The following is a 12878-nucleotide window of genomic DNA, read 5'->3' as shown; positions in this document are numbered from 1 at the left end:
AGCAGATGGTTGTGGAACCAACCAGGGGAGAGGTGATCCTAGATCTAATTCTATGTGGGACCCAGGACCTGGTGCAGGAAGTCAGTGTTGTTGAGCCGATAGGGAACAGCGACCACAATGCTGTCAGATTCAGTATCTCAGCATGCGAACAAGTGGCAACTACTAATGTAGTTACATTCGCCTTCAGAAAGGGAAATTTCTCAAAGATGAGGGGGATAGTGCAGCTGAAAGGGAAAATCAAGAGAGTCAAAACTGTCCAGGATGCCTGGTGGTTTTTTAAAGCACAGTAATAAAAGCTCAGATGGAATGTGTTCCACAGGTTAGAAAAGGCAGCACCCAGTCCAAAAGAAAGCCACCATGGTTAACAAGAGAGGTTGAGGAAATTACCAGAAAAAAGAAAATGTCTTTTAGAAAATGGAAGTCCAGTTTGACTGATGAAGAATATGAGAGGGAACACAAATGGTGGCAAAAGAGAAGCAAGTTAGCTGTAAGGGAGGCAAAAAAGGATTATGAGGAATGCATGGCTGCGAACATCAAGACCAGCAACAAACAGTTCTTCAAGTACATCAAAAGCAGGAAGCCAGAAAGGGAAGCGGTAGGCCCGTTAGATGACAAAGGAACAAAGGGTGTGCTAAAAGATGGCAGGGAGATTGCAGAGAAGCTGAATGAATTCTTTGCATCTGTCTTCACCCAAGAGGAGGTGAGGAACATTCCTGAACCTGAACCAAGCTTCTTAGGAGGCGAAGGAACTAGCGAAGGAACTAGCGAAGGAACTAGACGAGGAACTAGCGAAGATAGTGGTAGACAAGGAAGAAGTTCTGGCAGCCATTGATAAACTAAATGTTACCAAATCCCCTGGCCCAGATTGCATTCACCCAAGAGTTCTTAAAGAGCTCAAGCATAAAATTGCTGATCTTCTCACTTTAATATGCAACTTATCCCTGAAATCAGGCTCTATCCCTGAAGACTGGAAGATGGCCAATGTCACACCAATCTTTAAGAAAGGATCTAGGGGGGACCCGGGAAATTACAGGCCAGTCAGTTTGACATCTGTTCCTGGTAAATTAGTAGAATCTATCATTAAAGATAAAATTATAAAACATGTAGAAAAGCAAGACCTGCTGAGAAAGAGTCAGCATGGCTTTTGCAGAGGCAAATCCTGTCTTACAAACTTACTAGAGTTCTTTGAGGGTGTAATCAGGCATGTGGACAAGGAGGAACCAGTGGACATTGTCTACTTGGATTTCCAAAAGGCTTTTGACAAAGTTCCTCACCAGAGACTGTTGAGAAAACTCAGCAATGAAGGAATAAGAGGGGAAGTCCTCCTATGGATTAAAAACTGGTTGAGAAACAGGAAACAAAGAGTGGGTGTAAATAGGAAGTTCTCACAATGGAGAGATGTCGGGAGTGGTGTCCCCCAAGGATCCGTTTTGGGACCAGTGCTCTTTAACCTATTCATAAATGACCTGGAAGTAGGGGTGGGTAGCGTGGTGGCCAAGTTTGCAGAAGATACCAAATTATGTAGGGTGGTGAGAACCACAAAGGATTGCGAAGAGCTCCAAGCGGACCTTGATAAATTAGGTGAGTGGGCTCAGAAATGGCAAATGCAGTTCAATGTAGCAAAATGTAAAGTGATGCACATAGGGGCAAAAAATCCAAACTTCACATACACGCTACAGGGGTCAGTGCTATCAGTCACAGACCAGGAAAGGGATTTAGGCGTCTTAGTTGATAGTTCCATGGGAATGTCAACTCAATGCATGGCAGCTGTAAAAAAAGCAGACTCTATGCTGGGGATAATTAGGAAAGGAATTGAGAATAAAAATGCAAAGATTGTCATGCCCTTATATAAAGCAGTGGTGCGACCGCACTTGGAGTACTGTGTCCAGTTCTGGTCGCCGCATCTCAAAAAGGATATTGAGGAGATAGAAAAAGTGCAGAGAAGGGCAACAAGGATGATTGAGGGACTGGAGCACCTTCCCTATGAGGAGAGGCTGCAGCGTTTGGGACTCTTTAGTTTGGAGAGGAGGCGGCTGAGGGGGGATATGATTGAAGTCTACAAAATTATGCATGGGGGAGAAAATGTTGACAGAGAGAAATTTTTCTCTCTTTCTCACAATACTAGAACCAGGGGGCATACATTGAAAATGCTGGGGGGAAGAATTAGAACTAATAAAAGGAAACACTTCTTCACGCAACGTGTGATTGGTGTTTGGAATATGCTGCCACAGGAGGTGGTGATGGCCACTAACCTGGATAGCTTAAAAAGGGGCTTGGACAGATTTATGGAGGAGAAGTCGATTTATGGCTACCAATCTTGATCCTCCTTGATCTGAGATTGCAAATGCCTTAACAGACCAGGTGATCGGGAGCAACAGCCACAGAAGGCCATTGCGTTCACATCCTACATGTGAGCTCCCAAAGGCACCTGGTGGGCCACTGCGAGTAGCAGAATGCTGGACTAGATGGACTTTGGTCTGATCCAGCTGGCTTGTTCTTATGTTCTTAAGTTTCCTATTTAGATACATACAGGCATGGGGATAAGATGCCTGATAAAATTTGAGGAAACTACCGGTAAAAAAATAAATAGAGGATACTTTTCAAAACTATTTAAAAACTGCATGGTATATTTCGTGTGTGTGTGTGTGTGTGTGTGTGTGTGTGTGTGTGTGTGTGTATATATATATATATATATATGTATATATTCAAAGTTAGAATCACCTGGATTCTGATGTGGTGAAGTTTATTCCACTACCTCAGCCTTTCACGTATGTCAACTAAGATCCAGTTTTTAAAATACAATAAAATTGCTTTGATGTGTGCTGTAATAGGCTAACACATGTATTGTGAGACAAGCATCCCTATATGAAAGTCCAGCTCATATATGCCCTCAGCTAGAACACACACAAAGGAATAGAAAAAAACCCTGAATAGTAGGGTTAAAAATGCTACGAATTCAAAGTACTGTCAGATTTTGTTCCCATTGAAAAGTTCAAATATATAGAAGATGCAAATGGTCACAGTGGTTATCTTAATATACAAATGAGCTTTGAATTACTAAATGCACTGTTTGCATTTTTGGTCCTTGGGCCCCTCTGTTACCAATGATTTTCTAGGCCCACTGAAACAAATATTCCAAGGTCATCCTTCATGCATCCATTGACACAGATTCTAATCTACAAAGCCTAATGTCACAATAAAACCTGTTTAAATTGTCCAAAAAGCATAATTCTGCTTTGGTAAACATTATGACTACCTATATCAGAAAAGTCCAACACAACACATCTAATAACTAGAGAAATTATTACTACTTCCACACAAGAAAACAAAAGACATATGTTTGAAAGTACTGAACTATCAATATGAAAAGCACCCACACGTGATGACTGATGCCAAAGTGGGGATGTCAAAAAACCCCTGCTTTTTGGAAACTTTATACCAAGACTCAATTACAGAAGTACATATCAATTTCATGATTTTGGGGTCTTCAAGAATGATTAATAACCTGCATGAACTGAAGGAGAACACAAACTGAGGGATAGGTTTTTCATGCACCCGTAACTCACCTCATCCTTCATTCTCACACTTCCCCAGAATCTGGCAAGCATCACAGAAAATTCTGGAAAAGTGTGCTCTCATATCAGGCTGGCAACCAGGAAAGATCAGAAGCAGCTTCTGAACACCAACATTTTCCCAGTTGCAGTGGCCTACGTTGTTATGGACATGAGGGGCAAAAGATGCCGTGGCAGTTATATGACTGGGGAATGAGGGAAAGGTGCTCTTATCTGGATAGAGATCATCCTTTACAACTGACAGAGAAAAACATGCTAACCCTTTGATATGTTAATATCTCTTGGAGGGTCCATGTTCTGGTGAGTTTGAGTCTCAGGGCCTGCTACCCAGACTGGCCAAGATCTGGGGTTTCCATGTAGAGAGGGAGTCTTGAAAGGAGAGCTGTTTCTTTGTTTGGCTGGAACTTTTGGGGCTGACTAGCCTTGTGTGTGTTGGCCATGAAGGATGACAGGGGGAAATGATGCCAAAGATATTAAAAGATGTGTGTAGGGAGGGTGGTATTATGAAATCAACAAACAGCAGAATTGCCTTGGGATGCAAGTGCCTAGCTAGTAACTTGACTTTTAATTTGAAAGGTGCACCTAGATCTGTCTTCTAGTTGCCTAAGTTTATGTCTTGCAGGAATAAAGTAATTTAAGAAGAGAATCTGCACTTACTCACAGACCTTGGCCATTTAGCGTGCTAAAATAATGAACATCTGTGGTAGAGGCCTCAGGCAACCCATAAGAGAGAGGGGGGCTAATTTTTTACCTAGGGTGGTAGTAATGAAATAAAAAAGGGGCAAAACTTCCCCACATAGTGACAAAATTCTTTACATGGTATTTCTCAATATATTCTTCTTTCTAAGGATTGTATTAATTTATTTTAATTGATGGTTTTATCTGGAAGCTGCTGCAAAAGCCATGGCTGAATGTGAAGTAGAAACCCTTCAAACAAATAACTGCTGGTAGAAGTCATTGGTAAGCACTCAGTGCAACAAGATCCTTTGGGAACATTTATTTCCTTGAAGTTGAAGTGCTTACTTAGAGAAGTAGAGACAGACAAAGATTTATGTGGTTGTGCATTCAGGAATGGGTTTAATGAATAATATATATGTACATATGTCATTCTTGCAAAAAAGCTGGAAATATATTCTTGCAAGTAAGCTGGAAAGATGTGGACTAGACAATGCAACTGTTAGATGGATCTGTAATTAGTTGACTGATCGAACACAAAGAATGCTCATCAATGGCTCATTTTCATCCTGGAGAGAAGGGAGTAGTGGAGTGCCACAGGATTCTGTCCTGGGGCCAGTGCTATTCAATATTTTTATTAATGACTTGGATAATGAAATAGAGGACCCAAACAACTACCGCCCAGTCAGCCTGACATTAATACCAGGAAAGATTCTAAAGCAGATCATTAAGGATACAGTCTGTAAGCACTTAGGCAGAAAAAAATAAAATGCACAGATATAAGATGGGTGGCATCTGCCTTGACAACAGAACATGTGAAAGGGATCTGGGAGTTTTAGCAGACCACAAACTGAACATGAGTCAGCAGTGTGATATGGAAGCAAAGAAAGCCAATGCAATTCTGGGATGCATCAGTAGGATAGTGTCTAGGTCAACGGAAGTAATTGTACACTCTACTCTGCATTGGTCAGACCTCACCTAGAGTACTGTGTTCAGTTCTGGGCACCACAATTGAAGAAGGATATTGACAAGCTGGAATGCATTCCGAGGAGGGCAACCAAAATAGCAAAATGTCTGGAATCCATGCCCTATGAAGAGAGTCTTGGGTAGCTGGGGATGTTTAGTTTGGAGAAGCTAAGGTGAGGGCGGGGGGAGAGAGAGATGACAGCTACGTTTAAATATTTGAAGGGATGTCATGTCAAAGAGAGAGCAAGCTTATTTTCTGCTGCCTCAGAGACTGAGACATGGAGTAATAGATTCAAAAGAGATTCCACCTAAACATTAGGAAGAACTTTCTGACTGTCAGGGCTGTTTGACAGTAGAATTAACTGCCTTGGCAAGTGGTGGAGTCTCTTTCTTTGGAGGCTTTTAAACAGAGGCTGGATGCTTTGATTGTGTGTTCCTGTATGGTAGGGGGTTGGACTTGATGGCCCTTGTGGTCTCTTGTGTGTGTCTTTTGCCTTTCTAGTTTTGTAATCTTAATTCTACTGCATTGTTTAATGAATACCTTATGGTGTCGGAACAAGCTGTTTTTTATATTTTGTAATTTGCTTTTGTCTCAGAGAGAAAGCCAGGCTATAAGTAAATATTTGTTACTGCAAATATAGAAAGGCACAGACAGCAGTCACTGTGCACACTGCCAGTTACAACAGAGGGGAACGAATTTGTGGCCTCTCCTTTGCCTATCTGCAAGTGTAACAAATAGCATTTCTGTCACTTGGGTCATCTTCAGTCACTTATTTAAAAAGTAAACGTTCCTCACAAAAACCATATTCACCAAATTACAGTGAAAGCATGTACAATCTGCATATGTATTGAGTAGTTCTCATATTACATTAAATCCATGTTGAGTTAAATAAGATAATTTGGACAGCCATATGCTTGAAGACCATTCTTGGAAGAAAAAAAGGGCAATGTGGATTCACAGGCAGCACTTAGGAGCTAGCAGAGGAGTGAATGTTTGCAGTGGCAACAGGAACGCAGATATTGGGAAGGTTTATATTATGATGTGGAGATGAGGCTGATTAACATGGAAACTGACAAATCTCAAAAACGGGATGATACGTATTTGGAATTTGAGGGCATCATTTTGACAGATGGGAGACTTTTCCATTGTTCTTTATGGTAGGAAACAATCTGCAGTCCTTCATCACCTCCTCCCTTTGTAGGCCTTCCTAAGTTGAGACTTAGTATTTCACATTTAAATAAAAAGGAACAAACTGCCACATTGATATAATCACAACAAGAAGTAAACAATTCAGAGGAGAAGGCAATGAAGAGCGTAGTATATTGAACTACAGTTACAAATAGTGCTAAATGGGAAGGAGACAATAGCTCCCCCAGGTCAAAAAAAAATTCTCTTCCTTAATGCAGCATGGGTCAAAATTCCAGATAGAAAGAGCCTTCACAATAACTGACTGACATTCCATTCTCATCTGGAACTGAGGGCATAATTTTGATAGCTAGGATGTCTAATAACTATACAGGAATCCTGGAGTGAAACCACTTATGATACACAGCTAAATGTCACAAGATAGGATCCACCATCCCAAAACTGTCAGCTGAAGCTATGTTAACCAGATCACAGTGTCTTACAAACACAGAAACCCACACTGCTGCTCTAAAAATGTCTTGCTGGAGTATCTGTGTCAAAGACAAAGGGAGTGTGCTGTGATGTCCATTGGCAGAGGTAGACTTTTGCTTCATAGACAGTCATGATACATTGACACAGACATCTACTCAGGGATGCCTTGGACAGTTTCTTGTCCAGAGCTATTGAGTCAGATGAACAAATAAGGAGTCTGACATTTTCAGCTTTTTCAGTTTGGTACATTAAAATGCACACCCCTAGTTTACATTCACATTCCCCATTCATCAGAAATGGTAGGAAACAGTTTAAATGCTCCTGATTCTTTAAATTGATTTATCTCTATTTCATATCTTAATTCTCTGAAAGTTCATTTGTGTTCTTTCCACTGAAGATCATACCAAATTTTATAAAACTACATTTACATACAATTTATATACATTCTAAATGAACGTATAGTTCTCTATATAGTCAGTTCTTCACACTGAAGGAGCATTATTTCAAGACATCATGGCCTGCTTTTTGGGTTCATATTAAAAACACTCTAAATGAGAACTAAATGAGCAGCAGTGGCGTAGGAGGTTAAGAGCTCGTGTATCTAATCTGGAGGAACCGGGTTTGATTCTCTGCTCTGCCGCCTGAGCTGTGGAGGCTTATCTGGGGAATTCAGATTAGCCTGTGCACTCCCACACACGCCAGCTGGGTGACCTTGGGCTAGTCACAGCTTCTCGGAGCTCTCTCAGCCCCACCTACCTCACAGGGTGTTTGTTGTGAGGGGGGAAGGGCAAGGAGATTGTCAGCCCCTTTGAGTCTCCTGCAGGAGAGAAAGGGGGGATATAAATCCAAACTCTTCTTCTTTGCTATCCGTATCCAAATTTTCATTTCTCACAATAACTTAAAAGCCCACATGCCACATCAAGACTAGTGTGCAAAGTTCCTTCTGCTTCAAATGCAGTTTGCTGGGTGGCATGCATTTCCTCAGCTCAGAAAATATAAGCTTCAAAGCCTCCTTTGGAAACCAAGGCAGTTGTACCATACTTGGAATCCCAGCTTCTATTGATGGTATCTTGATAAGTTTCTGATACAAACGAACATATCGCTAAGGATTTCCATTCATCAGCACTGCTAACAATAGCAAGATATATTTCTATTAGTTCAAGAGATCTTTAGAAGACCAATTTCAGTTATCAGAGTGGGCTGTAATGTTCCTGTTAATCCTCCCATATTGTTTGTTTATGATACCAAGAAATAAAGTTGCCTATATCTTTCAACTGCCCTCTTCAAAGAGTTGATAGTACGGCTTCTATTACAACATCAAAACTACATCAGCACAGTTTATAAATAAAGCACTATTCGTTTTCAGCCATATTAAATCCTTTTAAACTGTAATAAGTATATGTGTATTGAAGGAGAAGTTAACTGGATTTCTGTGTCAAGATTCACTATTTAATAAAAGTTGTCCCCCTTTGAATGAACCTGCTTTTCAAAAGTAAAAAAGAAGATGGTATGTCTGGAGATAGAACACAATGTCACATATTAAGATACTTTAAAAATATGATTGGAGAAGACAATTTTTCCATACACGGCATTTTGACTATCATAGCACTTTGCCAACATATTGATGAGGAGATGGGGAAGAAACATAGGGTTTGTGCATTTTTCAGAAATTTCACAGCAGGAAAAAGGGTATCAAAATACTGTGATTAAATATGGTGGGTCAACTTATCACTAGTAGGCAATTTAACATAAGTTGTCACCAGATCTACTTGCACACAGGGGATACAGTTCAAGAAAACTGCTGAATTTTTTTTAAAAAAAACCTATGGTTATTTGGCCATCAGTTATTGCTCCATTTTTGCCAATTTGGGTACCTGGTTCTACATTTTTAAAAGACTGACTTTCAAAACTGGGCTTTTATGGCTACTGTGTATAATTCTGGTGGTAGATACGTTTCAGCACATAAAACTGCAAAATTTCAGCCAAGTTATGATTATGAAACTACCCGTTTGTTGATTTGACATGGAAGGACCTAAATTTACATTATTAAGGTATGAGTCCATTTTGCCAGCTACCTGAACTGTTACACAATCTAGCCAAGGAGGTTCTGCATTATGAAAACTTATGATACAGTAAAGGTGTCAGTCTTGGCAAAATATACTCTGTTTTAGTTTTAATGGATTAACATGGCTAATCTGTAGAAATTCTCATTATTTTACCTATACCTTGGAAAAACGATACCATACACCGAAATTATATCTTAAGTCATAACAGCCTTTACAATCATGCATGTACATAAATGATATGACACACTAAGTAACATTCTTGCACAATTCACTGGAGTTTTTCCCCAGTTACTAGCTTTTGAGTGTATTCCTAAATGCTTGGTAGTTTAAGCCTGCAAAAAAAAATTTAATAAAATCAAAAGTTGATATTGTAAGAATGTATTCATTTATAAGCTGTTTTGAAAAACCTGTTCACTTACTTGAGGGTCCCTGGAAGTCTCTGACCTCACCATGATGCTGGGTGTGCAGTGCAATTGAGTACGAAGAACAGCAAACGAAAAAGCCAAGGCCAAAACACGCACCCAAATTAAAAAAAAAAACACAGCAGAGGAGGCAGCCATAACAAAAGGAAAGAAGAGGAACAAGGGAAACAGTACGTTAGTTAACAACTAAAAATACAACATGCAATAATTTTCATCAGCACTACATAGCTTCAGATAGAGGAACTGAAGAAAAAAAACACAGGTAAGTATGCTTGAGAAAGTAATTAGCAGATTTGCTACTGTTAGTGCAAGGCTGATTTTCTCCACAAAGTTTTCATTAATTAATAACATAACTTTATGCAGAATAAGATTCAATATTAAAAATGAGGTGGCTGAACTTATATTTATATTAATATAATATATAAATAGCAACAATTATGCTACTAGTACAGAACTGTGAATTTTAAACAATCATCAAAATAACACTTGCTGAATAAATGCTTCAGGATTTTTGAACTTAAATTGTTGAGATGGAAGAATGGATTCTCAAAGGAAAAGTGGAAGAGATATGAAGTGTTATATAAGAGTCTTTATAAAGCATTGTGAAAAACATGGATTTCGCTGAGTAAATATTATACAGAATTACACACCTTCATCCCTGAGTAAATTTTCTACAGATCATTTTATTAGTCATTTCCTACTTCAAACACTAATCAAACAGCAACCTAGGGAAATCTTAACATTATTTCTATAGAGTATTATAACACTTCAAGAATTTTAGGAATTGTGTAGCATTATTTTAACTCCTTACATTGCATAGGAAATAGCTCCTTTTACTATTTTTAACTATTTTTGCATCCACAAAAAGCTATGACATACCATAATTTTTCCATTAAATTACACATTTAACATGCAAGTATATTGTCCTGCTTCTCATGCATTTCTATTCTGATACCTTCCCCCTAACAAACCTTACAGCATTTTAGAATTTACAGTAACATTAGTTGTGAGTGCCTGCCAGTTTTATTGGAAAAACTACAGGATGTATTAAACCTCACCCCAAACTCCAGTTATTCTTCAGCTCAAGATTCCCCACCCTAACCCCAAGCTTCTCAAGTTGGTTATTTCTCATTTTAAAACAAAAACACAAACAGGAAGGAATGTTGCATCTCCTTGGGAACATCTACTCTGGTCCCCAGAAAACTGAAAAAGCCAATGTACTAACAAATTCTAATTTTAATTAGGCAGGACAGTCATATAAGAAAAACTAAATTTGAGACAAAGAGGAATGAATCCACAAATTCCTGAAAAAGTAGATTTCTATAGTTTCCCCCCCTTTTATTAAAACTGAATTGCCACTTAATCTAAACATAGTATGATCTCAACATTTTAACAGTCACCAGTTTGGTGCAGTGGATTAGAGTGGCAAACTCGGATTTGAGAGGACCAAGGTACAAATTCCATTCTGTCAAGGAAAGTTGCTAGGTAACCTTGGGCCAGCCACACACACTCAGCCACAGATCACCAAGGTTGCTGTGATAATAAAATGTCCTACTAGTTTTTGCAAAGGAAAACTGATGAAGGACAACACTGAAATGAAGTAATATATTGTCAGTAGAGTGATGAAAAATATGGATTTGGAGACTGTTTATCTGATGTTCATGGAATAGAAAAATAAAGATGAATATCAAAAGTGTTCATGATTAGTAATTATTATGTTCTGTTCAAAACAGTTTTGTTGTTTAACAAAAATAGTAATTTTATAAATGAACAAAGTTGTTAATCAATATGCAAAAGATGTGGGAAACACCTGTTTCAGAGAAAAATTTCACTTCATGTCAAGCTCTTTGTATTCAAGCTTTCAGAATTTGGGTATTGTAAAATACTCATCATAAGCATGAATCTGCTTTGTGGTATTTTACTATTCCAAGATAAATTGGTAGTTAGTAAACCAGAATTTCTATGAACACTCACAGAAGGGAATTTTTAATAAGAAGCTACATGAGCGTATCAACAGATTATTCCAAGCAGTTAAATATATACTAGAGCATTTATGCTATCATGCAAAATATCGCTGTAACATTTTTCTAAGAAATAAATTACTTGGTCTCCAGTAATTTAAAGTAAGACTTGCATCTGAATTTAAAGTTCCCAAGCTTTCAAAACTGTTCCTCAAGAAACAGGTAACATGTATTTCAAATCCATCTTCCCTGTGTTGGAAAGTTGAAATGAACATTTAACAAAACTAAGATAATCTCAAACAGTAAGGGAAAAAATGCACTAAAATGGAGCATCAATGGGGATACTGGCAATTAACAAAAAGGTGAAGAAGGTTGCTCTACCAGAATCATTTTCTTTTAAAAGAGAAGGAGTAAGATGGATGTAACCAGTAAATATATTGGAAGCAGGGTTCCATTTGATTGAAAAGAGGCCGAAGATAATTTTGCCGTTTCCTTTTTTAAAGCCTGTATTTTCTGTTGGTACATTCCTTAACAATAAAATAAACTGTATGAGTATCCAAAATGTTTAGATGCAGACAAAAAAGCTATTGCAAGAAATAAAGGACAGACTGAAATTGGCATCACATAATTTTAGGGTTTATAGGATGTTTCTAAAAGAGACTCAATTTTACTTCACAATTGTAGAGAGGCGGGGTGGTGGGGAGCAGAATGGAACAACAAAACTATTTCTGAACCCATAACCAGAATGACATCTTGTTATATTTCATAGTCAAGGTTTTGGAGACAAAAAGATAATAAAACTATAGTATCTTAAGCATAAATAGTTTTACAATACCATTATCAGATTGATAGGTACTTACCTGATGAAACACAGCCCTAAGAGAGTCTAGCCACTATTACTTCAATCAACCTTATACAATGGAACAGATGCCAGTAACAGAAACACTGAAGCAGGAAAGCTGAGTGAAGCAGATAGAATCAAGATCATTGCAATGGCAACTATGTAAATATTTCAGCACTGAACAGCTAATCACTTTCAAGGTGCTCCTAAGCAATAGGTTGACATACAAGGATACTGAGGCTCGCTTTTGTTATCTCATGTTCACAAATAAACTGCCTTTTTATACTGACAGTTTTACACAGTTTTAACTCTGGAATTAAAGGTATATGAAATTTTTTACAGGCAAGATTTCCTTTCTTTTTCATTTTTATACCTTACTTTTATCACTGTAACTTTATCAGTTAAACAAAATATACAGGCTGCAGAATAGTGGAAGTTGGGCATATTTATTGGGCACATACATGAATCTCTCTAGAATGCCAGCAATGCCCTTCTAACACTTATCTGGGCTGAAATGGACTGTCTCCATGTGAGAGTATAAATAGATATTAAAAACGCTAATACTCAGAGACCAGTGAAATAACAGTTCAGCCTTACTGGACGTTCTATAATTTGGAAAGTTGCCATTCAGCCCCTCCCCCCCCAAACCCCAAGCCCACTTCAAAGAGACACTCTAGTGTAGGCCTGACAAATTTTCGTTGGCTCCAGGAGTCAGTCCACAAAACCAGAAGGGTCATTTTTCAGCCTTCAGATTCTT

The 12878-nt window shown here is 38.5% G+C and overlaps 1 protein-coding gene across 3 annotated transcripts in view; it reads right to left on the bottom strand.

Moving 5' to 3' along the window:
- Positions 1-12878, bottom strand: part of OSBPL8 (oxysterol binding protein like 8) — a 109855-nt gene that overhangs the window by 78361 nt on the left and 18616 nt on the right. For 2 of the 3 annotated variants that reach the window (XM_048499951.1, XM_048499950.1), the window contains exon 3: positions 9317-9353. The exons of the other annotated variant lie outside the window; for it this stretch is intronic. In XM_048499951.1, the coding sequence (XP_048355908.1) occupies positions 9317-9353 (37 nt within the window). The remainder of the gene's footprint in view (positions 1-9316; positions 9354-12878) is intronic. 3 annotated transcript variants of the gene reach the window in all.

Source organism: Sphaerodactylus townsendi, linkage group LG06 (assembly GCF_021028975.2).
Source record: "Sphaerodactylus townsendi isolate TG3544 linkage group LG06, MPM_Stown_v2.3, whole genome shotgun sequence".
NCBI classification, from domain to species: Eukaryota; Metazoa; Chordata; class Lepidosauria; order Squamata; family Sphaerodactylidae; genus Sphaerodactylus; species Sphaerodactylus townsendi.
The sequence above is the reverse complement of the archived record's forward strand: the minus strand, read 5'-3'. Positions and strand labels throughout refer to the sequence as shown.